This window comes from Nicotiana sylvestris, chromosome 6, assembly GCF_000393655.2.
Source record: "Nicotiana sylvestris chromosome 6, ASM39365v2, whole genome shotgun sequence".
NCBI classification, from domain to species: Eukaryota; Viridiplantae; Streptophyta; class Magnoliopsida; order Solanales; family Solanaceae; genus Nicotiana; species Nicotiana sylvestris.
Genome location: NC_091062.1, coordinates 200,524,128 through 200,549,687, shown reverse-complemented (window position 1 = coordinate 200,549,687; position 25,560 = coordinate 200,524,128). Strand labels below are relative to the sequence as shown.

The following is a 25,560-nucleotide window of genomic DNA, read 5'->3' as shown; positions in this document are numbered from 1 at the left end:
AACGTTTCCTCTCCTTTTATTGGATAACACAAATTATCACTCTAATTCCTCATTTTTAGATAATGTCTTCTAAAATTTTGACCTTGAAAATATCCCCTTCTGTGCCTATTTTCAATGAGAAAATGACATTGTATAACCGCTGCAAAAATAATAGCTGAATATATATATATATAATATATATATATATATATATATATATATATACATTTAAAATTTTTGTTGATTTTTCCACAAAGAAAAGTTAAAATTTGAAAAGAATAGAGCCACCTGGATCACTTCTAGGCATATTATTAAAGCAAACAAATAACCATGTTGTGTTATCCCTTTTAGTCCGTGGCAGAAACTGTTTACATTTGATAGCGGAAAAAGTATATAAAATTTGTATAATTTTTGTATATTAACATACAAAATGTATATATAGACAAAAATATATATATAAATTTTATACATTTTTTCGGCTATTATTTTTATAACGGTTACATAGTGTCATTTTCTAATTTCGACCAAAATAGACCTACCCTCAAAGATAAGGGACAATGTTGGCCAAAAACTCTAATTTGTTCATTGGAAACACACCAAATAATCCTAGGCTCTTTACTCCAAGGACAACTTTGGAAAAAGAAGTTAGTTCCTTTTTGATATCTGAAAAAATCAAATATTGTGGAGTACAAACAAAAAAAACCAAAAATTTAATTAAAGTGGACCGGAGGAAGTAGTAAATTGGGGTATTATCACTTTTAGCCCGCACTGAAACAATTTATACTCGGTAGCCCGAAAAATATATAAAATTTGTATATAACTTATATAATGTATATATATACAAAAAATATACATTTTTCGGCTATTATTTTTATAGCGGCTATGTAGTGTCATTTTCCCTAATAATAAATTGGTTATTTTGCCCTCTATTTTCTCATAATTTGCCGACATACGAATTGCTACAAGTAAGAGAAATAAGAGAGAGAAATCTAATGGTTGAAACTACAAGAAACATAATTGTGATACACCTAACCCTCAACCGTAGTTTCTGTAAATATGTTTAAATATATTTATTTTATCCTACTGAAAGACTATATACAAATATATTATACTATTATACTCCAAAGAAAAGCTCTACTGGAACTCTGGAAATGAACCACTATAATAAATGGTGCTGATTATATATACAATAAATGCTTAGGGGTCCATGAAGTCACTCTTAACCACCTATCAATTAATGAGGAAGATAAGTAGCTCAACCCCCACAAATTTGTAACCAAATGGCAAAATTAAACAATCAAATACCTCCTCCGTCTCACAATATGTGTCGTAATTCTTTTGTGCACGTTCTTTAACAAAGAATAGTTTTTGACTACTTTATCCTTATTAAATATTTTCTCAATTTGCATCATCTCTTTCAATAATATTATCCATATTTTTACTAAATGTGAATGCAATTGATTATTAAGAGTAAAAAGGAAAAATATAATCAATTTTGTCTTGAATTCTAAAAAGACAAATAATTTGAGACAACTATTTTTAGTAACCACGACACATATTATGAGAGGGAGGGTGTACTACACAACACTTCGCTTATGCTTCCAATATTTATTTTTTGAGAAGCAATGACCGCTGCATTTATGATTATATACGGCGTGATCGTGTTTGATGTCTATACCAGCTTGAATGCTAGAACAATCTACATCGCGTTTTCTATTTTGATTGAAAGTGGTATTTGTTTTGTCATCTTTTGAGATGTTGACCGGTTCAATTTGTGTACATCTTGTCTATTTCACTAAATACTGTAACCTTCGAGCAACACCAATGTTAATGTTCGGTAATTTTGTCTACCACGGCTTAGATAGATAGGACTCAGTCACCTAATAATTTTTGTTTTTGCACAAATGTCAGGTCTATCATGGTTTTCACCCATTTCATTGAGGGTAGTTTTTATTTTTTCACTAGGCATGTCAAGTTAATTTATATCTATCCTCTTCTCAATTTCAACTCAACAGTCAGTCAAATAATCATGGTCAATTGCCTTTATTCATTTCTTTCAAAGACTTGATTTTTCTAACATCCCATCTTCCTCTTATTTTCTTTCTTGAAGTTGGCTATAAAATTCAACAAACAAGAGGAAATTAGTTACCTTGAAGGTGGGGTTGAATCTTCTGCTTTCCATTCCTTTTCTCCGACTAATTACAGGTGCAAGGAAGAAACTGATGGAGGTGAAGGCAGAAGCAACAGCAATGGAGCCAAACAATGATGTACTTCTTTCTGAACACAGACTGAAGCAGGAAATAATAGAAAAAGAAGAGATTCAAGTGAAATGCAACGATACAATTACTGAACAAGAGAATTACAAAATTGAACTAATGAGAGCTGTTATTGAAAAGCAAGATCCTTCTTCCAAGGTATTACTATACTATTTCCCACAGCATTGCAGCATTTCTCTCATTATCTTGCTAACTATCCTTATTTGCTTTCTTTTTCCCTATTGGAGAAAAAGATCAAGACTTTTTATAAAATGTAAAAGGATTTTGTTGCTTGTTTCCAGGAAGTAGATGAATATGCATTAAGAAGGTTTCTTCGAGCTCGAGATCTTGACGTAGAAAAAGCATCAACAATGTTCTTGAAATACCTTAAATGGAGGCAAAGCTTTGTACCAAAAGGATCCATTTCAGTGTGTGAGATACCAAACGAGATTGCACAGAACAAGATGTTCATGCAAGGTGTGGACAAACAAGGACGTCCTATTGCTGTAGTTTTTGGTGGCAGGCATATACAAAACAAAATAGGAGGTGTTGAAGAGTTCAAACGTATGACTTTCCTTTTACCTTTTTACTAATTTCACTTGGCCTGCTGCTTCATGGTCAGTGAAGATGGCTATTGAACCAGTCAATTTCTCACACTCAAGTCTTTCTTTGATTCCTCAGGTTTTATAGTCTTCGCTCTAGACAAACTGTGTGCAAGGTACAGTATTTAAAATAATAGCAGCTTTATTCCTCCGTTGTTATTTTCCAAAATCAGTTGAAAACATCAGTAGCAAACTCCACCATGGAAGACCTGTTTTCCATAAAACAAATTATTGAGTACTGGAATATTACTACTCAAAAAGAGTGGAATAGTTATAGAAAATGAAAAAACACATCATAAATTATGGGGTTTCATTGATGAATCAGGACCTCGCCAGGAAGAGAGAAGTTCGTGATAATCGGAGATCTCCAAGGTTTTGGCTATTCAAACAGTGATGTTCGTGCCTATCTTGCGGCTCTATATATCGTACAGGTTTAGTTAACTTCATTCTTTCCTAGGAATAGAAGCTTACCATATTCTAGTCCTTAATCTAAAAGACATCCATTTTGCAGGATTGCTACCCCGAAAGACTCGGAAAAGTACTTCTTGTTAATGTCCCCTACTTCTTTTGCACATTATGGAAGATGTTGTATCCTTTCATAGACAATAACACCAAGAAAAAGGTGAGGTTCTAAAATCTTTCTATTTTGCATAAAAGGTAGATAAACCAATGCTAGAGTTCAGTCATGCTTGACTGTTGACTATAACTTGTATCACATCATCTTCACCAAACTAATTTCCATATTCACAGATCATGTTTGTGGAAAGCAAACTACTTAGAGCAACCTTACTTCAAGATATCGATGAAAGCCAGCTTCCGGAGGCTTATGGAGGCAAAATGCCATTAGTTCCTATACAGGACGCCTAAGCAAGTAATTGCACTATCCCTTTAGCTCACTCGAGAAGTTTCAACCTGATCGAGTTGACAATGCCCTCTCCTAATAGCTCTGAGGAAAAATATTGCAAAATATACATTTTACATTTATATGCATTACTAAGTATTCAGCTTCTACATAAAAAGTAAATGATATATTGTTGTCCACCTGAGGGTCTTTCGGAAAACAGTCTCTCTACCCCTTCGAGGTAGGGGTAAGGTCTGCGTACATACTACCCTCCCCAGACCCCATTAGTGGGATGTCACTGGGTTGTTGTTGTTGTTGTTGTCCACCTGATCTTCCAGTTCATTGGCTTTGTTTTGATGTTTTCAACTTCCATCTCCATCAAACATTTTGATATGACAAACTGGATTACATTCGACCTCAATTCTGCAACAAGTGAAATACAGTTATAACAGAGTTCAATCAAATCATTTTTATGCTTTGCAGCGGTTAAATGTATGTATTTTTATTTTATTTTTTTATTTTTTGCGTTTCTGTTGAGGCAAGATACACCCACTATATAGCTCATGACATTTCCACAGATGAGTTGCTTGTAAATATATTGATACTACTGCAATTAAGAAGAAAATGCATTTTGAACGTTGAGCATATTTGAAGAGAAACTGTATTGAGCATGAGAATAATGGCTGCAAAAGCAGGAGAACCTAAAAACAGCTACGTCCTAGCATCTTGTGTGTGTTTCTTTTGGCCTGCAACATCTTTAATTCCATGCTCAGCCTCAGTGCCCTCTCTTGTACAGGTGAAGGACAAAAGTTTAAGGTTAAATAAGCGCACAGAAATTTGGGCAACTTCTTGACCCGATTAATACAGTATGAGTATTCTTCGAGTAAGCCAAACAGTACCACTTCATACTAGCAGCATGTTGTAGTGATAATTCACCAGAGAAACATCTTTTTAGTTGTTACAGACCTAAATAAATATACAAAAATTTCCCCATTCTAACAATTCCTTTCTATTAGTTTAAACTTTTAAATGAGGCGGTTCACGCAATTCAACAGTAGACCTTTGGTATTCAATAGGAAGAGACAGGGCATTTGTAATTATGTAGCCACTTAAATATTTGAACTGGTAGAGTGTTTGATGGTATATTTCCAGAATTTGATTTCCAATGTGAAAGAAGAGAACTAACACAAACATGTCCAGTAATGCAGAACCATCATTTATCAAAGAAACTTACAAAGCTTTCGCTGCATCGTTTGAAAACTTGCATTCTGTAAACAAATGCAATGAATTCTCAGATAATCAACTTTAAAGTAAAGGGAAATATTAAAGGAAAGTCAAATATTACTTGAAAACTTGCATTCTGTAAACAAATATTATTTGACAAAAGATACGGGTAGGGTTCAAACAACATCTCTGACAAAAGATAACAAATATTTGACTTCTCACATACAATAAGATGCATTAACTGATATTGCCATTAATTTACCCCTACTTCTCTCTCTCTCTCTCTCTCTCTCTCTCTCTCACACACACACACACACAAAAAAAAAATGTGTGTTTATAAGGTCAGATGCCATCTAAAGTGAAGCTTAAGAAGATTGGAGAAGCTATTACAGAAATTTACATCACAATCCAAAATGTTTGACTACCCTTGACACATCAAAAATTACAGGTGGAAATTCGATTCAACAGTCACATGTATTGTTTCTCCTCTAGAAGAAATGACCACATGAATGTACCCTTTTTTTTTATATATAAGTAGTCTTTCTCATGTATCTACTGGAAGTTTTATCTGAAACAACAAAAGCCACTGTCCTCCCTTGTCCAAGAAAGTCATAAAGTCAAGAGTACTGCACTGCCTGCAATGAAGCTTCATCTACTATATCTATAAATTATGTGAACTACTGGTTACTTAAGGCTATTTTTTATTTGATGACTAACTCGACGCTGCCGTTTTCTCAAGGTAATTTGACTTTTTCCGTATTCAATTTGTCTAATTTGCCAATCTAATCCAGTTTCCATCCAAAGAGAAAGACTTGAGCAATTACACAGTAACAAGATATACCAGTTTCCATCCAAAGAGAAAGATTCAAACACTTATATAGCAACAGGATATTCATGAAAGAGAGAGTTCATACATCAAAGACCAGAAAATAAACTAAGAAATCACCTGGATGTATTATTCAGCGAGTTCTTCCATAGGCAGGGATGTCTTATGTCAGAGCTTGGAGCTGCAGCATATGGACATAAATAATTTTGGCACTGATTGTAACCTGTGAGTTTTAATCCTTTACGTAACGAATACTTCAGGAGGTCATCATCTAAGTGGTGCTTGTACAAGGAGTGCACACAGCAGATAGGATGCTAGAAACAGACAAGATAAGAGCCACACGAAACTTTGAGACATCCACGATAAGTTGTCTACTTCACATCAATTACCAAACTCAATTGTTACTTCAAAGAATCACTACCAGTAATCCCCACAACTACAATAACCATCTACAAAGTGATGAAAGCGGATTCTGTCCCTCACAATGATCTCCCTATTCAACACCTTTGCTACCACTTTTATCCAAGAATGGCAATCTGGACAAGTACGAAGATTTTTTGAAACTTGAATGCGAGTTCCAGGAATAGATTTTAAGATCCCATAGGCTAATGCCAATTTTTCACTATGGTAACTCAAATTTTCCTCCTTTTCCTCATCAGAAATATCCATCAAAACCAACTCGGTCGTGGAAATAAATCCTTCCAATTTGGTTCGATGAATCAATTCCTTCAGAGTTTTATATATTAGTTCAGCTTCAGGATGTGATCGGTCACCTGCCTTGAACTGGTGAACAATGTTACCTACTTCAACCCAACTTTTCCCACTACTTTTACGAACTCCTTTCCGTTTCATCACACATCTAACTTTCTCAGCGCTATCCCATTTATTAGTAGAACAATAAATGTTAGACAGTAAGACATAATCTCCGCTGCCAAGATGAGATATTTTTGTGCTAGCAACTTCACCCATCTCAGAACTTTTGTGAATTCTAGAAGCACTGAGAAATGTCCTCCATATAACTGCATCAGGCTGTATTGGCATTTCCTTGACCATTGTATAAGCTTCATCAAGCAGTCCAGCTCTGCCTAGCAGATCAACCATTGCTCCATAATGCTCAAGTTGCGGTTCCATCAAATACATACTTTTCATAAGATCAAAATACTTCCAACCCTCTTCAACCAACCCACAATGACTACATGCTGTTAGAAGTCCAATAAAAGTAATACTATCAGGTGAAACATTTTCTGGCCCCATCTGTGAGAATACCCCAATTGCGTCTAAAGCAAGACCATGGATTGCTAATCCATTAATCAGCGCATTCCAGACAGAGACATTCGTACGTTTAACACTATCAAAAATTCCTCTAGCTATCTCGATTCTTCCACATTTCGAGTACATATCAATCAAAGCAGAAGAAAGAATGTAATTTAGCTCAATCTTTTTCTCAGTCATTAAGTGATGTACCCATTTAGCATGATCAATGGCTCCAAGTCTAGCACATGCAGTAATAATAGACGCAAAACTGTATCCATCTGGTTCAACATTAGACCTCAACATCTTTCTGAAGACACTGAGTGCCTCCTTAAACATGTCATTTTTGACATAACCTCCAATCAGTGAGTTCCAAGTAACCAAATCCCGAAGGGGAACTTCATTAAATATCTTCTTGGCAACATCAACTGCCCCCATCTTCATAAAACTAGCAATCATTAAATTAGCAGAGACTGCATCAAAATAACCGGTAGGAATTTCATCGAGCAGCTGACGAGCAAGATTGAGTTTATCACAAGACACATATGTCACTACCATCAAAGAAACAAGAGAGGGATACATTCCATAACCAAGCTTAATAACATAAGCATGTGTGCCAACTGTAGTTCTCAAATTTGGTGACTTCTTACATCCTTCCAGAATGCATAACAACCTGTGATGATCTGTAAGAAGCAGAAGTCACCTTTAAGCAGAAAATGTAACATTTAGTACAAAAATAGTCAGTTACCTAAAAAAAAAAAGACAAGATTTTTCTATTCACATTTTTGAATCAAGCTCGTGAGATTAGTAGTAAAAGGGGATGGAAGAGAGCTTTAAAATCCAGCAACATTTTCAGCATATGTGAGTAGCCCGTTCTACATATATGTGTATGCATATAAATTGTTTGTAATTCAGTGGATTTTATACTCACAGAAAAACACAAAGAGTCAATTTTTGAGATTAGACTATTAGAAAGTCAGTAAATATTTATGGAAACTATCTAATATGTAAGAGATAAAGAGTGGTAAAAACCTTGTGAATAATGACACTCTGGTGGAGAAAAAGAGTTAGAGCTGAGATTCTGACGCCATAACGGAAATGAGGAATGATAATAATGATAATAATAATAATGTAGTATTCTCCGACTGCGGGCAATACTCAACATCCTTCAAATTCCTTTCTAATTTTTATGGCTTATGACTGCATTTTCATGCGCAGAACATTGATGAATTCAAGTGTTTCTACCAGGCGTTGCTCCATTCTTGATGATCATGATTGGGCCGAAGAATAACGGTCCGTATGGATGTTCTAAAGAGGCCCATGCTATTTGGGTTTGGGTGCGAAAGAAATTCAAAAAGAGATTTTTTACCCTTCAATGTTTAAAGTTTGATATAATTACATTTAGTATACCAAATTACCAATTATATACCATAATGTATTTTAAGAGGTACAATTAATGCTGCATATATCCCTCCTTAATTCAAAGTGCCGTATATTTAAAATTTTCTGTCACAACCCATTCTATTTTATTTTATGTTTTAAGATAAGGACCTTTTATCTAAAGCATAGATCTTCAAAATTCACAAAAGCGACAACCAAAAGGAACAAATCAAAAGAAAAAAAAATTATGCCAAGATAAAGGCCGAAAGAAGGTTTGAAAATATTAATCACCAAGGTAAACTCCATCCAAAAGTAAACAAGAAATAAGAACATTTACCAAAATAGTACAGATAAATTATGAGCAGATCCGCACTATTGATAAGGCATATCGTAGCACCCACTACTTTCAGCTAGTGCTACATATTCGTATAGGTGAAAATTACCAAATCTACTAACTCTAAAACCTGAATCCAAGCTAAGCACAGTATTAGTTAATTGTTCATCAGATAAAAATCGTAGATCTGCTTCATTCCTCAAATAGAACCATAAATTCTCATTCAATTGTAGCTTGATTGGTACTTTCGACATAATTGCGTTTTTTTGCAAAAGATTTTGTAGAAGTTTTAGTCGTTTTGAATTTGTGAAAACAGAAAACAATGCATCTACAATCAGAATACAAATAATCTACAATTCATCTACAAAATATCTACAAACTGGGTATATTGAATTTTAATATTCCAATTCTCATTCGATTGTAGTTTAATTGGGATTTTCGACATAATTGCGTTTGTTGCAGAAGACTTGTAGAAGTTTTAGTCATTTTTGATTTGTGAAAACAGAAAACAAAGCATCTACAATTAGAATACAAATATTCTATAATTTATCTACAAAATATCTACAAACTGGGTACATTGAATTTTTATATCCCAAATCTCATTCAGTTGTAGCATAATTGGGATTTTTGACATAATTACGTTTTTTCAGAAGATTTATAGAAGTTTTAGCCATTTTTTATTTGTGAAAACAGAAAATAAAACATCTACAATCAGAATACAAATAATCTACAATTTCTGCAATATGTCTTCTTCTTCTTCTTCTTCTTCTTCTTCTTCTTCTTCTTCTTCTTCTTCTTCTTCGGGTTTCAATCTGAAATTCAGTCAAAACCAAGTCTAATCTTCACCAAAACCCCTCAAAATTGAGATATAAACTCCAAACCATATTCCCGGTTATTTTCAACAACACCCAATCCAAACAAATAATGATTTTTGAAAACCCAAGATTGAATTCAAAGCTTTCAAGCTTTTTAATGGTTGTCAATAGTGGAATTGCTGCTCTCTTTTCATTTGCTTTGTATTACTGAAATTTGCGATTGAGAAATAGAGAGACATGTAGAGAGAATGTCGACAAACTAAACTTTTACAGAACTGATTTCTACAATTTGATTCGAATTTGTTGACGATTTTGTCTTCTTTTTTTTTTGATTTGTGGCTTAAGGAAAAATATCGAAGAACAGCGTTTTGGCAGAAAAGAGTCTATGTAATTTGATTTTAAATTGAAGATATAGGATTTGCGTTTCAAATTTGATCTGAAGGTCGCTAAATCAATTAGAATATTTTGTTCCTGATTTGTAGCGCGCCTAATTAGGAAGGAATCAACTCCTAATAATTAGTATTTAATGAATGGTATAATAATTGTAGAAAAACTGTGAACATGGCGGGTAAATATGAAACTATGCACATTTTTGGTAATAAGGTTTCATATATGGTATAGAAAGGAAAAAGTCTCATTCAAAAATAGCGTCATTCAAAAATAGTCACATTTTCAAAAGTAATCGAAATTTAGTCACTTTTCATGTGAAGATAAACCTGAACGAAAGCGATGTTCAAAATCCGAAAAATACTCCAACATGGTATACTGAAACTCCAGTATAATATATTGAAGTTCCAGCATAAGTATACTGGAGTTCTAGTATAATATACTGGTCCAACATAATATGCTAGAAGTTCATACACAAGTGTTCCAGTCTCCAGTATATTAAGCTGGAACTTTCCGCGTGTTAGAGTTCCAGCATAATATATTGGAAGTTCATACACAGGTGCACCAATCTCCAGTATATTACGCTGAAACTTTCTGTGTTGCAGCAAAATAGTGGCTACTTTTTAATGACTTTGCAAATGCTAACTATTTTTGAATGATCAGTCCAAAAATTGACTAACCAGTGCTTTTTTTTACACCTATCGCTATCAGCAGCCTTCAACATTTGCAAAACTAGACAACATTTGCCAGTGTATTTTACATACTTGCTAGTTATAGCATGTTAATTAGTACTCCCCCCGGGGGGGAGAGGGGGGCGGAAAGCCCAAGACTACAATTCACTTAACTATAAATATTTACCTATAGTTGAATAGTAGTAATGTAATAGTATTTAAAATTATATTAGTATATGTTTATGTATAAAACTTAAAAACTCATATGGATTTTGAGGGTGCAAACAGTGAGACTGAGAGGGACGGTATTCAGGGGAAAAATGATACTGACTGTATAACCGCTGTAAAAATAATAGCCCAAAAAATATATAAAATTTCTATATTTTTTTGTATATATACATTATGTATGTTACATACAAAAATTATATACTTTTTTGATTAAGAGGTGTAAATAGTTTTTGGCGTGGGTTAAAGGTGATAATACCCCGCATTTAGGGGCCTAAGAGCTGGTCTCTCCTTTAACTAGTAAAGGAATGGAGGATTTGCATCTATACCCAGTTTTTGGGCCACCTTTTAATTTATACCCGCTTTCCAAAAAAAATTGTAAGCGTACCCATTTTTCTCGTAGCTTAGCAAAAATGTATGTTTGAAGTTTGAACTTCATAATTTTTTGCCTGAAGTTTGACCTGACTTGCAAAGGCAATCACGCAAACTTCAGTTCATAAGCAAGGACAAACTTCAGTTTAATTGTGTATGTCTGAAGTTTGAACTTCATAATTTTTTGCATGAAGTATAGCCTTATCAAAGCAAAATTTTAGATATTTTTGCCTGAAGTTTGACCTGACTTGCAAAGGCAATCACGCAAACTTCAGTTCAATTGTGTACTTCAGATATTTTTCTATGAACTTCGGATATTTTGACATAAACTTCAAACATTTGGTTATGAACTTCAGATATTTGGCTAAGATTGTCAAACATATGGTGTATATACTTCAGATACTAAAGTATAAACTTCAGACATTTGAGTCTAAAGTTACGCGTTGCTATTGGCGAATTTCAGATGGCCAAGTCTGAAGTTTTATTTAATAATTCCAGTCCGGCGAGGCAACACTACCAATGAAACCATGTATTACCAAGAAACCGAAATTCGGAGAGCGAAGATGACGTTTTATTCTTGCATATTGCCATGAACTAAGAGATACAGTTCAACATGAACTCTCAAGATCCTAAACTGGGGAACTCATCAGAAAAGAAGAGGAGGAAAAAATGGACACATAGGTCAGGAGGAAGAAGAAAAGGTATCTAAAGTTATTAAAATTAGGGTATTGGTTAAATAATTTTAAAAATATGGGTACGTTAAATGAGGGCCCCGTGCAATTTTAGTAAAGAAACGAGAAAGTAGTTTATGAAATAAGTGCTTTTTAGAAATTATTTGTATTGCATGATTTTTTTTTTAAAATTTTTGGTGGAAACTCTGTAAGACTTCTCGTTAGTTTACTAATCTATATTTCGTTTTAAAAAGAAGATGGATGAATTTTTATTTTTATAGACAAATTTAGCACATTAAATTAACGAGGACAAAATCTGAAAAGTGGGCTCAACACTAAACTAATGTGTTTTTGTTCTCACATGTCAAAATTCTGAAAATGAAAAAAAATTAGGGGCAAAATATAAAATTGGTAAGTCCGCTAAACTAATTGCGGTTGCTAGTCGAAAAATATATATATTTTTATATAATATATTTTATCGACTATTATTTTTTAAAGCGGCTAAATATATTTATTTTTTCAAAAAATTAATAGTAGAAAAGTTGCACGTAAGAGTAATGGCCCATATTTATTTTCGGGTACTAGACTATTTTGTAAAAATAGTACGGGCTATCCAGTTTTCGGAATGATCATTTAGAAATAGCCAGCTTTTGTAAAGTAATTAAAAAATAGCCACTATTTTACTACAACACGGAAAGTTCCAGCATAATATACTGGAGATCGGTGCACCCGTGTATGAGTTTCCAACATATTATGCTGGACCGGTATATTATACTGGAACTCCAGTATAATAGACTGGAAGTCCAATATTATACTGGAGTTCCAGTATATTATGCTAGATTATTTTTTGAATTTTGAATATTATTTTTGTTCAAATTTATCTTTACATGAAATATGGCTAAAATTTCGATTAGTTTTGAAACTGTGGCTATTTTTGAATGATCACTTGTAAATGTGGCTATTTTTAAATTTCTCCTTACTATTTTGGCCCGTATTCTTGACCCATCAACAAATGGCCAACCATATAAGTTGATACCGCCTCCGAAATCTGAAGGCTGGCTTAATTCACAAGCCAGCATTTTTTTTGCAGAAATAGTCCCCTTTTTTCTCTCTCAGCGCAGGTCTTCTTTTTTCCTTCTCCCAATACTACTCGTTTCGCTCCTGTGAATTCCAACCCTTTCCGGCTGCCCTAAGTTCATCGTCGCCTGCGCAGGTTTAGTATTTTTTATCTCATACTGTAACTTTTCTGTAAAATCCCATATTTTGAGGAGGAAACAAAACTTGCTACCATGAACTACTCAATGATATTTGGTGAATATTAGAGAATTCAACTGCCTATTTGTATGGGGTTCTAGTATTATCCTGAGGAAGAAAGTAGGATACTTTGTTTATTTTTGTATTTGATGTTATTACTTATTAGTTGTTCATAATTTAAGAAAGATAAAATTGCACTTTTTGATACATAGATTTAAGGGCCGTGCTTTTTGGTGCAGTTAATACCCTAATTTTAGCATTTACATATAAAAATGGGATCTTTTTTTTTCTCCTTTTGATAACTGTGGTGCTCAAGCCAGTTTGTACACGCCTAGGGTAACCTTTTATCTCTCCCCAACACATGTACCGGGTAACTGTCCATCAAGGCTTGGACAAATGTGAAGAAATCACTTAGTGTTTCTGTGTAAAAATGTGATTTTTTTAACTTTTGGGTGGAAAAAATTCACGTATCTTGCAGATGTTAGGCTTTTAACAACTAAAGCCTGTTTTCATCTTTATTGTGTATAAAACTCATCAATTGACATCAAATCACTAATATCATAATTAGGAAGAAAAAAAAGGTAGGACAAAACACATGCCCTCTAAAAAGTAGGTAGCTAAAAATAATGCAATTTTGCCTTAGAAGAAATGTATCCAGCACAATATTCTAGTTTCTCTCTCATTGGACACTAACGGAAGTTTCTTTTCATTATTTTCTTTATGAGACACAGAGAGAAGTAGTAGCAAGTATAGCAAAGTTAATGTTTTTAACTGTGGATGTACATCTGTTTTATGCATATTTTCTTGTTTATATTTTGTTTTTACATAGAAATTTTATTCAAGATGCTTGATCTTATTGTAGGTTACTTGATTCGAAGTTTGTTAGTGTTGCTACACCAGATCGTAACTTATATTTCTGATTTCCATAATGGTAAGTGCAATTCAAACTTTGCTCCAATATTTCCGCCATATCGTGTCTAATTCGCTTTATCTGATTTCCTTGACCATGTGCGTAACTTAATGGTTTGTTGGAATCTCCCTTGGGTGAACTTTATCTAATCTTGAAGCTGGTTACTTGACTTATTTGATTCAGTTATTCTTTCTTTCTCTATATATATTGGCTAGAATCTGGCATTTTTACAGCCTACCTATATATGTCTGCCACTTCCTTCCTAGGAATGGTAACGGAAAGTCTGGAAAGTCTTCTTTTGGAGATGAATCTGAATGTAATTGGTGTATGCATAGGCTGATTTATTGGGTGTCTGTTGCTTTTATAGAATGACTAAAGAAGAACCAGGAACACTAGCCGCCCTCCCTTGCTCCCCCCCCCCACCCCCAAAAAAAAAAAAACAAAAACAAACAAACAAACATAGGATTAGGATCCATATCCGGGACGAGATAGTATTGAAGAAACATGCTACATTTGTCATATGGATGGAGACTATAGGGGGTTGTGCAATGAAACAAAGCTCCAAATTATTTAGTTGGAGGCTTCATTATCAAAGTGGGAAAACGCTTGACAAGAAGGATAAACAAAAACATGCATACAACAAAAGTTATATATGCTGCCAGATGACTTCACAAAACCTTTATCTTAGCGCCTTGAGATAGAAAACAATGAGAACGAAGATAGAAACTATTAAGTGCTTGGCGTATAATTAGTAACAGATCAACATGCTTAATTGCTTGATATACAAGTACTTGGTATAACATAGTAAATTAGAACGATGGGATGACAAAACATGTTACTTCAGGTCCTGTAGACGCTCTTACTGATTTTTAGAAAATAATCGAGATGGGCGGGATGCAAGGTGAGGGACAGGAAAGTAACGACTGTTAGTGATGGAAGGGGGGAGGGAGATAGACCGATGTATGGTGAAAGGTGGCTGTGATTTTTTTCAATTGAAATTTTTTGTATTTGTCTTAACATTCTATGCTTCTGTCAGTTTTACCAAATTCCCTTATTAACTTTAGGAAATTACTCAGAATACTCATCTATTAACGGGCACAGGATCCTGGAGGAGTATTACAGGATAGCTATGCCGTTGGAAATACCTACTAAAGCAAAAGACAAGTATGAAGGATTGTGACCAGTAATGGTATATTTGAGTGACAAGCTGAGTGTCATAGTATATGAAAGTTAATATGGATGTGTGGTCATATAATATTTGATAAAATTAGAAATAATCACATCCGACATAGGATGCCAGTAACATACATAAATGATAAATAAGAAAAGGTCACCTAAGATGATTTCGCGATATCCTACAAAGAGTTTCAAATTCATCATTCATAGACCCATGACCCCACGGTGACGGGAAGTTCTTAAAATGGTCCAGGTAGGCCTAAAATCACATGAAGTGGTATTGTCACATAAAATCACATAGATTTAGCTAAGAACACAATGGAAGTAAAAGATGGATATAAGTAATACCAACTAGTTGGAATTATGTTGTTGCTACTTTTGTATTAGGTTAGATGTTTGTTAGGATTCCTTTTAGTCTGATAAACGATTTTTTTTTTTTTTTTTTGTCATTGTACGGGTTCTCTAGTTTTAGAGAATTCTTAATTTATTTTAAAAGACAAATTACTATGTATCGGAATGATATAAGCCCAAACAGAGCAAAGCTGTTATAGCAGATTCATATAGCCGAGTGCAACTGGTGTGGAATTTAGGTGTAGTTATTGTTGTATGGATTCACGCTGGGAGCAACATAGCATGTTTTAGTATAGTACGAGCCTACAGAAACTGAAAATATACATCGAAGTAAGTGATGGAATTTTTTGAGATGAAGCAATTATGTCTATCTTCTAGATAAAAAGGGTGTATCTTATATTTTAATAGGAGATGTATGCATTTGAATGTATCTGAAGTTGATAGTCTGATTAGAATTTCTCAACTCCTTATGCAGTAAGGTTTTGAGCTTGAGCTTTCTGTATTGCACACCTCAATATGCCTACTTGGTGTTGTTTCAATAATATTTCTCTTACCTTGATTTAAAAAAAAAAAAATGCATGCACTTGAATGGTGCATACTGATGCAAGTACATGTCTATTTTTTAACTTTTTTAATAACTACAACACATAACATATCTATCTTCCATCTAATGTGAATGGAACTCTGAAATAGCATCGGCTGTTATTTCCAAATAAGCTCCTTTTTTAACCTGTAAAATCTTCCAGAAAACGACATAGCTTTTCAAAGTTTGGAGTTCCTCGGAAAACGAAATGGAAAGCTTACAGACATCTTCCAGTCCATACACAACTGTAGATTTTTCCTCCGAATGTCCTTTCTAGGTTAACTATAGTAAGAGTATATTTTGTACCAAAGATTGCTTGTTACTTTAACACCTCTCACGTCTTCTCATGTCCTTTCTAGGTTAACTATAGTAAGAGTATATTTTGTACCAAAGATTGCTTGTTACTTTAACACCTCTCACGTCTTCTCATTGCAGGCTGCGAGAATCCTTGCAAACTTGCTTGTTATGGGTTCTGGAATAATGGTAAGGGCCTTCGCCCAGGCATATCGTCAAGCTCTCGCAAGTAAGTTTTCATTGACATACACTAATCTTTTCTTTCGTATAGAAAATATCTCTTTTCTACTACTATTTGTTTTTTTTCCCTGTGTGAGGGAGAGGGGAGGAGAGGCTTAAGTAGCTTTTCTATGGCTCTTATTTTTGAGGCATAAGCACAATTTTACTTGAGGGAGAAGCGTGAATGTGAATCTTCCGCCATTTAATGCTGCAAACAAAACCTATTTTGATTCGTTCAAGTTACAATGCTCCTAGATTAAAAAACAATGGTCCTTCAAGTGACGATGCCCCTAGATTGCAAAAGAATCGATAGAACATGTGATAGGTTAATTATCCCATTAGCTAATGTGCTTGAAGCTTGGCATTTATATCTCTTGCAATCTTGTGGATTGACAATCGAACCATGCTTGGTTAATGGTAGATGCGTCCAAAAACGGTGTTGCTCAAGAAGCAGTACAGAATATCAAAAGAGCAAGCAAAAATATGACAGAGTCAGAGGCTAGGCAAATTCTTGGGGTTGCAGAGCATTCATCATGGGAAGACGTGTTGCAGGTTTGGCTTTGGTGATTTTGATTTATCATTTCCCCTCATGGTGATTTTTTTGTGCATCAACACTTGAAAGTGCTTAATTTGTTTCTTCATCTTGTCTGCAGAGATACGATAACTTGTTTGAGAGGAATGCTAAGAACGGAAGTTTTTATCTTCAGTCAAAGGTTCATAGAGCCAAAGAATGTTTAGAATCACTTTACCAGAGTAAAGCACAGGGGCCAAACTAGTTGTTCTTCCCTTGAAGTTGTCGCTGCACCGCTGCTGTGACTGTTTGAGTAGATGAGAATTGTGCCCGACCACCAGATGTTTTCCTACAATGTTACATATGTATTTGATCCTCAATTTTGGCCCTTGGGAGAGAAGCATTTTAATTAATTACTGGTGTAGTTTGCATCACTCTTGCCTTTTCTGTCATTTTGCTTAGAAGCACGCGCCATGTCTCATGAGCTTGTGTGGTACCTGCAGATTTGATGGAAGAGTGATTATGAAATTGAAAATCTAGAGTGCCATCTCTTAATTCTGACGAAATGAAATAATTTGTGTAATTTGGCTGTCATATCTAATTTAGCATAGGCATAAGCTTGAAAACTCTAATATTAATCTTTCCTCTTTTAGTCTGGGTGTGAGCTCTCTGTCTAATATAGTTGAATTAAGACACAGGTTTTAAATGTAAATTTTTAATATGGTTAGTGACATCATATGTGTAAATAGATGATAATTTTTTTTGAAAGCCTAACGTGACAAATTGTAAGGATCAGTCCTCACACCATGAACATTTCATTATTATGACTTTTATTTCTTAGTCAAAGATCCCCTCCTCTAAATAAATTCTAATTAGAAAGCATCTAAATTCGATTACATCACGATATCGATATTGCAACAGCAGCATCTAAAAAGAAGATTGATCACACTCAAAACTAATGTGTCAAGGACTTTGATATAAATTAATTGGCAGAAAGTGTGACTTATGAGCTTGCTTTTCTTTGATAAACCTTGTAATTGTCAACTTTCATATGGAGGCCAATAGCTCGTTAGAAAATTTTGATCAGGACCTCTATCAGTTTCTTCACTTATAATATTCAGTCCAACCATCAGACTAATTAGAACCTGCAATAATAAAGTCAATTCACCACATCATCAAAGTTATATTTTGAACTGAAAACTGTATAAATTAAGATAAGCAAACTTCATAACAACGAACAGGGTGAGGTAACATTGTCAATAGAAGATTAAAGCCAGAACGACAAAATATAAATAATACTAGATCTTATTTTCATATACCAATGGCAAGAGATCTCTTAGCATATTTTAGGCGGAAATTTAGTGCCAAAGCTCAATATTCCTAACACTCTGGAATGATAAACTTAGCGCTCTTTGAGAAAGAAGCTAATTTTGTAGTTGTTTGTTTTACGTATAGAAAGCCAAAGTGGATTGATATTAGAAGTCCATACAATTTCATGTTAGTCAGAATTTTAGTTCAATTCAACGTCTATTTAGGCAAAGTCTATATATTACTATTTTGTCCGATATCTTCTAATAAATTATTTAACAATTTAAGGGCATTAGAGTCCGTCAATATTTTAAGGATATTTTGTCATCCAATATTTAGCTAAAATATTCGTACTTTTATAATAATATAAATAGATATAGAGTCGTATATAATTAATGTATAATATATGTATATGACTACAAAAAGTAAATAGTTTTTCTTATTGTTTTTTTTTTTCCGGTTTAATTACGCTGATTGATGGAAATGCCGTAAAGTTGGGACGAATTAACTGGGCGCCGAAACGAGTATCAGATATTTGCGGCTTTTTGTTTATCAAGTTGGAAATCACCTAAACTCTAATCTTAGCGTGTGGACCAGGGATTGACCAATCAGTTACTACATTTTATTTGGGTTTTTCCGGTAGTACTGTTTCATCGAAGTGTATTTTCATAAAACACTATCTTTTTAGTAGTAATTAGCCATTTATAGATACCATTTGCTATATAACGAAATATATGTATCTTTTCTGTGGTTATAAGACGTATTTGATGTATTTAAGTTATTGTATTCATGAATACAGTAACAAAAATAGGCGTGAATCAGGGAAGTCCAGCTAATTAGTTATTGTATTCGAGTGTATTCAACTGTATTTATGGAGTGAAACATGGGATTACAACTGGACAGATTAATGTATTCGACTGTATTCACGGCGTGAAATATGTGATTACACTGTTTTTAAAATAGAAAGTGAATCAATTAACATAATAGACTCCTAATATAACTCAACAAACTCAATTATAACACACAAATTTTGTATTTTTCAGTTATAAAAAAGATTCTCAACTGCAAAATACAATGAAATGGATAGAATACAGAGGGATACATTGAAATATAATGAGAAAAAAGACACTGAATACAATGAAATACAATGAGATACATTGAATTACAATGAAAAAAAAGATAGTGAATGCAATGAAATACATAGAAATAAAACGAGATACATTGAAATGCTCTTAGAAAAAAAGGTAACAGAATCTTCAAATTGCTCAACCCCAAACTTCAGACGACCTATTTTAGTCGACAATTTTCCGACGACCCATCGGATTCCGACCATGATTCCATAAGCAATTTGAATGTATCTCACTGTATTTGAAGATTCTGTACACTCTGTTTGACTTTGATAAGGACATCACTGTATTTAATAAAACTACCACCACAGACGAAGGTCCCAGAAGAATCCAAAACATAGAAAAAATTGAAACCTATTATTCTTGTCTTGATTCAAGAATCCAACCAAAACCAAAGATGTAACCCACCAAAATTCAGAAAGGCCAATCACACCACAGACTTCAAAATTCTAAAACCACCAAATTGTAATAAAATCTTAGGGAACTTGCGGTGAATAGCAGGATAAGCCCCATATGCTGTGACTATCAAAATCAAAGCTTAAAGAAGAGAGATTTTAGGATCAGAAACTTTAGACAAAGAGGTTTCTGAACTGGTTTCTCTCAACCGGATACGGGGAGCCGGAGCAATTTCTGAAGTGGATTTTGCACAAATCCAATGGAAGGAGGAGGAGATCGGAAATTTTAATGGGATGGGGAAAGAGAATGTGATTTATCAAAGTAGAGAGAGAAAAGAAATAGTGTAACCGATTAGCGTATTTAGTAGCTTAGAGCTAGGAGGTAACCAAAATTAAATAATTTGCTATAAACCTTAAAAGGTATCTATAGAATATTTTTTTAAATGGCATTTATTTAAAATAAATAAAGTGTTAACCTTTACTATAGGAGGTAAAAATTCCTTCAAGAGAAATTTTCATAAAGCACTATCTTTTAGTAGTAATTAGTCATCTATAAATACCATTTGCTATATTACGGAATATAAATACCTTTTCTGTGGTTATAAGATGTATTTGATATATTTAAGCTATTGTATTCATGAATACAATAGCAAAAATAGGCATGAATCAGGGAAGTCCAGCTAATCAGTTGTTGTATTCGAGTGTATTCGACTGTATTCATGGAGTGAAACATGGGAGTACAACTGGATAAATTATTGTATTCGACTATATTCACGACGTGAAATAGGGGATTACACTTTTTAAAAAGGAAAATGAATCAATTAACATAATAGACTCCTAATATAACTCAACAAACTCAATTATAACACACAAATTTTGTATTTTTCAGTTATAAAAAAGATTCTCAACCGCAAAATACAATAAAATAGATAGAATACAGAGGGATGCATTGAAATACAATGAGAAAAAAAGACACTGAATACAATGAAATACATGGAATACAACGAGATACATTGAATTACAATGAAAAAAAAGATAGTGAATACAATGAAATACACAGAGATACATTGAAATGCTCTTAAAAAAAAGGTAACAGAATCTTCAAATTGCTTGTAAACATTTGAATTTTGACCCTCCCCAAGATATTTTATATTTTAGAACGTAAATATTTAATTTAGGCCCAATATAGCTATTTCAACTCATTTTTACTCTTTTACTTTATTTTATTACAAGAAAATAAAAATTACAAAAAAAATATTTTATTTTATGTACCTTTCATAAAGTAAAAATATATACAAAAATAGTACCTCGTTTTTATTTCTATATAATTTTGAAAACACCAAAAATAGTTTCATGTCTTAATATAGTTTAGTTTAATCATAAAATTAGTTTTATATTTTTATATTATAATTGTATATAAGTTTAGAAGGAGGAATTAGTGTCGGATTGATTTATCCCGTCACTATGAATTTTGTAGTTTTTTTATCTAATCTTTGGCCCAATTTCAAAGCCCAATAACACAAAACCCATACCCCTAAACCTAAAACCTTTCCTATATAGCTGCACCCTACACTCTAATGCCCTGAGAAAAAAAAATGCATATACACTCTATCAGCAATGCCGTAACAGTGCAAAACAAAACCCTACCCTCTCGTTCATCATCTTCTTGAAGCAGCCATCCATGGCTTTTTGTTGAACTAAATAATAGACCCCCCTTCCCACGAGTTCATCTTCTCTATTAGAGCTAACAGACGAAGACCTTAGGAGACGAACAAACACAAAACAACGCCAAAAATTTGAAAGGCATTGAGCAAGAAAAACTGAGCACGGAGTTCTTTCTTCTTCAAGAGATCGGGAAGCTGCTGCTGCTTCTTGATGAAGTCATAGCCATTTCTGATTTGAGAACACATCCCCCTCCTCGTCTCAGTTTCTTCTTCTTCACTTCACAACCAAAAGTTCCTTCGACACATCGAACCAACCAAACTTCAATTCAAAATCGTTACTCCCTGTCATGGAGTTTGTTGATGTTGTTTTTCGGGTTTAGCTCAAGTTCTCCGGTGAGTTCCGAGGTTGCCGAGGTTGCGGTATCGGTTCAAGGATCAGGTCGTCAGCTCATTTTGATTCGCTGCGTCGGAAGCTTTCTTCGTTGTATACATTGAAAATATGCAGAAATAAAGGTCTGTTTTCTATTATTAAATTTGGATCTTCATTTCCAGTTCATATCCCACAATGGGATTCTCATTAGATGTATTAGATATAAAATCACATGCTAGTTCTTATACCAACTGAAGCAAATTATAGTTAGCTCCATTTTTGTTTTGGTTATTAATGCAAATTGTACATATATGATCATGTATTGGAGAAATCGCATCTCTGAGCTTGTTTGGATTTGACATAGCCTTAGAATGCCTTCAAAATTAGCAAGAGTTAGACGTGTAAACTGTTGTATGATATAGTTAATGCTAAATTGATTCCTGTCATATAACAATGGTTCATTTTATTTTGTGACTTTAGCTTCCCATAATTCTTTCCTTCTTTGGGTGAATTCAACGCTTATTTGTTTGGATGCTCCAGTCAACAGGTTGTTGTGGTTGTTAAGAGTCAGTTGTGGGGTAATGGTGGAAAAACAATTTGCAAGCTTAATCCGATTTCCTTGTCTTAAGCACTAAGGATTCTGTTGTTACTTATTTAATTAGGACATGGGGTTTCCATTTAATTTGCACTACTTTATGGGTTTAATTATTGGGATATAGTTAGATTGGTTATGCTTGATTGCTGTTGAACAACAAGTTGGTTTCCTTGAGAATTGATGAAGTTGGTGTCCCATCTCAAATGTAGATGAATAATTTTAAACACAGTAGTTGCTTTAGGCGCTCTATTAAAAAGCTACTTTCCTAAACTCGGGTGCGCATTTCTGTGACCCAAATCCAAATCAACAACGTTAGATAAAATGTGTCGGGCACCGCAGGTGCATTTATTTGACGCGGTTCAAGACGTGTTTTAGATGACGTTGCAATTTTTTTCTTAAAAATTAATAAAAGCGGTTATAAAGTTAAAATTGCACCATAAGTTTAAAATTGTTCTAAAATCAGATAATTGAGCCAATAATAACAGTTGAGCGACCATGCTAGAACCACGGAACTTGGGAATGCCTAACACCTTCTTCCGGGTTAACAGAATTCCTTACCCGGATTTCTAGTTCGCGGACTGTAATACAGAGTCAATCTTTGCTTCGATTCGGGATTTGAACCAGTGACTTGGGACACCATAAATTATCCCAAGTGGAGACTCTGAATTTTAAATAAAAATAATCCCGTTTCGATTGTCTTTTAATTGGAAAAACTCCCTTATATATACCCCTTTCGGGGGGGGGGGCGAGGGTGTAGGTAAAAAGGAGGTGTGACAGCTCTGGCGACTCTGCTGGGGAGCAGAACCTAGAATCTCTGGTTTAGGGTTCAAGAATTCGAGCTTAGATGAATTGTTATATTTGGTTATCTGATTTTATTACATGTTTGGGCCTAATGTGCTAAATGTTGCTTTTACCGCTTTGATATTATCTGAATTGTATATGAACTGTTACGAAACCCGTCTCTTCTCATCTTCGGGGATGTGTTCGCTGGTCGAGACTTCCTATTCTGTTAGTGTCATACCTTGAAATAAGAAAGAGGCTCGGATAAGTTACTAAGCCGGATGACCTTTTGGTTCCCGGTACATAGCCCCCTCCTCGGCTCGAGTTGTCCGCTCGGGTACACAGTCTATAACACATACCCAGGTTTTGAACCTAGAATAACTCAGCCTCATGCTAGATCCCTAGTAGGAATGTTTGTTTGCATCATGTGCACTTGACTTTAGAGACTCAACACAGGGGTTGGGTCTGTCTAGGACAGGTGTACCCGAAATGAAAAGACCATCCTGATGCATCTTACGTGCCACTTGCGTAGCTGTCTATTTCGGCTTGCATGCTAGTTTCTAGAATAGGGAAAGAAAATGAAAAAAAATGAGAAAAGAAAAGAGAGTGAGAGGTAGGTATTTGAATTACCCTAAAATTCTGTTGAAATTTTGAAAAAGAAAGAGAAAAGTCGTTTCAAAATAAGTCATATTTTTTTGTTCCGCCAAAAATGGGCGAACTACGTGGGTCTGATTCTCACCGGATGTGAGATACGTAGGCAAACCTCATCGGTTTCGGCCCATAATTTTCAAAAAAATCCAAAAATATTTTCCTTTACTTCCTTTCTAGAAAAGTCTTTTTTTTGAGACCCCCAATTTTCAAAAAATCTAAAAATATTTTTCATTACTTGCTTCTTTAAAAAGACTTTCTTTTAGACCCTAATTGTTTTAAAAAAAAATACAAAAATATTTTCTTTTAATTTCTTCCAAAAATCCATTAATATTTCATTATTCTTTCAAAATTGAAAAGAAAATTCAAAATTCAAAAATATTTTCTTTTTTTAGAAGCATTTCTTTCATAAACTCAAAATAAAATTCCAAAAATATTTTCTTTTTTCTTTAGAAGTTTTTCTTTCGAAATTCCAGAAAAAAATCTTTCTTCTTTAGAAGTCTTTCTTTGCAAAAATGCGGAAGAAAAATCAAAATCCAAAAATATTCCATTTCTTCTTTATAAGTATTTCTTTCGAAAAAATAAAATAAAAAAATTCAAAAAATAAATTAGTTTATTTACTTTATTCATGATCTTCCCGAACTACGCAAGATCTGATTCATGTTCCCACATGATACGTATGCAACCCACATCAGGTTCGATCAACCATTGAAAAAAAAAATGAAAAAAATGAAAATATTGATAATAATAAGGACCGACTGAGTCCATTCTAACATGTTTTGTTTTGAATTTTGAAGAAAGTTGAGGTGGTCGGTTTGTGATAAGCTGGAAACACAAGATCCAAGGAAAAATGATAACTGACATCGAAGCTGTTACAAGTGCTCAAGAGAGTCAGGGTCAGAGGGTTCAACAAGAGTCTAACGTGTTTGAGAAAAATAGAATACTGAAACAGCAAATGACCGAAATGTGTCAAGCATGAGCCAGTGGTCAAGGACAGTCTCGTCATGAGTCTTAATTTGCTACACAGTAAGAGCAGTACCACTCTCCTGAGTACCACTTGTACTCGTTTGATCTTCCTGCAAACATTGAGAAGCCTGCCCGAAAGATGGTACATGAAGAAATGACCTAAAGAGTGAAAAGCTTAGAACAACAGTTGAAAAACATGCAAGGGTTGGTAGGTCAAAAGAGTGTTGCCTTCAAAGATCTATGTATGTTCCCCGATGTCCACTTGCCGCCTGGTTTCAAGACTCCCAAATTTGAAAAGTATGATGGGCATGGAGACCCCATAGCCCACCTGAAAAGGTATTACAATCAATTGAGAGGTGTGTGAAGAAATAAAGAATTGCTGATGGCTTATTTTGGGGAAAGCCTTACGAGAGTAGCATCCGAATAGTTTTTGGATCAAGACACATTTTGCTGGTACGTCTGGAATGGTATGGCACAGGCCTTTGTCATTCAGTTCCAATACAACATCGACATTGCCCCAGACCGCATTTCCCTTTCAAATCTGAAGAAGAAACCAAGTGAAAGTTTCAGGGAATA

General features: G+C 34.2%; 3 protein-coding genes and 1 long non-coding RNA gene across 6 annotated transcripts; 2 read left to right on the top strand and 2 right to left on the bottom strand.

Annotated features, from left to right (window-relative positions):
• The first annotated feature begins 1,799 nt into the window (after nucleotides 1–1,799).
• On the top strand, nucleotides 1,800–4,144 carry LOC104240493 (uncharacterized). Of its 2 annotated transcripts, none has more exons than XM_070147796.1 (6): nucleotides 1,800–2,393; nucleotides 2,537–2,798; nucleotides 2,916–2,952; nucleotides 3,162–3,231; nucleotides 3,348–3,458; nucleotides 3,587–4,144. In XM_070147796.1, exons 1-6 carry the CDS (start codon nucleotides 2,202–2,204, stop codon nucleotides 3,701–3,703), a joined length of 789 nt encoding a protein of 262 aa, XP_070003897.1. In that variant the 5' UTR covers nucleotides 1,800–2,201; the 3' UTR covers nucleotides 3,704–4,144. The 2 variants fall into 2 exon arrangements, with proteins under 2 accessions (XP_070003897.1, XP_009793645.1); XM_009795343.2 differs by having other exon boundaries at nucleotides 1,810–2,393; nucleotides 3,162–3,267.
• On the bottom strand, nucleotides 2,711–3,967 carry LOC138870133 (uncharacterized). Its single transcript, XR_011400365.1, has 2 exons — nucleotides 3,879–3,967; nucleotides 2,711–3,045 (listed from the first exon to the last, which is right to left on the bottom strand). It is a non-coding gene; the product is annotated as an uncharacterized lncRNA (long non-coding RNA).
• LOC104240494 (pentatricopeptide repeat-containing protein At5g50990) lies at nucleotides 4,010–8,437 on the bottom strand. Of its 2 annotated transcripts, XM_009795344.2 has the most exons (4): nucleotides 8,011–8,437; nucleotides 5,848–7,661; nucleotides 4,912–4,945; nucleotides 4,010–4,100 (listed from the first exon to the last, which is right to left on the bottom strand). In XM_009795344.2, exons 1-2 carry the CDS (start codon nucleotides 8,141–8,143, stop codon nucleotides 6,145–6,147), a joined length of 1,650 nt encoding a protein of 549 aa, XP_009793646.1. In that variant the 5' UTR covers nucleotides 8,144–8,437; the 3' UTR covers nucleotides 4,010–4,100; nucleotides 4,912–4,945; nucleotides 5,848–6,144. The 2 variants fall into 2 exon arrangements, with proteins under 2 accessions (XP_009793646.1, XP_009793647.1); XM_009795345.2 differs by lacking the exon at nucleotides 4,912–4,945 and having other exon boundaries at nucleotides 4,017–4,100.
• A 4,446-nt stretch (nucleotides 8,438–12,883) lies between these two features.
• LOC104240492 (mitochondrial import inner membrane translocase subunit PAM16 like 2-like) lies at nucleotides 12,884–17,714 on the top strand. The gene is made up of 5 exons (XM_009795342.2): nucleotides 12,884–13,046; nucleotides 13,950–14,018; nucleotides 16,543–16,630; nucleotides 17,042–17,172; nucleotides 17,274–17,714. The coding sequence occupies exons 2-5, from the start codon at nucleotides 14,016–14,018 to the stop codon at nucleotides 17,394–17,396; spliced, it is 345 nt and encodes a 114-aa protein (XP_009793644.1). The 5' UTR covers nucleotides 12,884–13,046; nucleotides 13,950–14,015; the 3' UTR covers nucleotides 17,397–17,714.
• The last annotated feature ends 7,846 nt before the right edge of the window (nucleotides 17,715–25,560 follow it).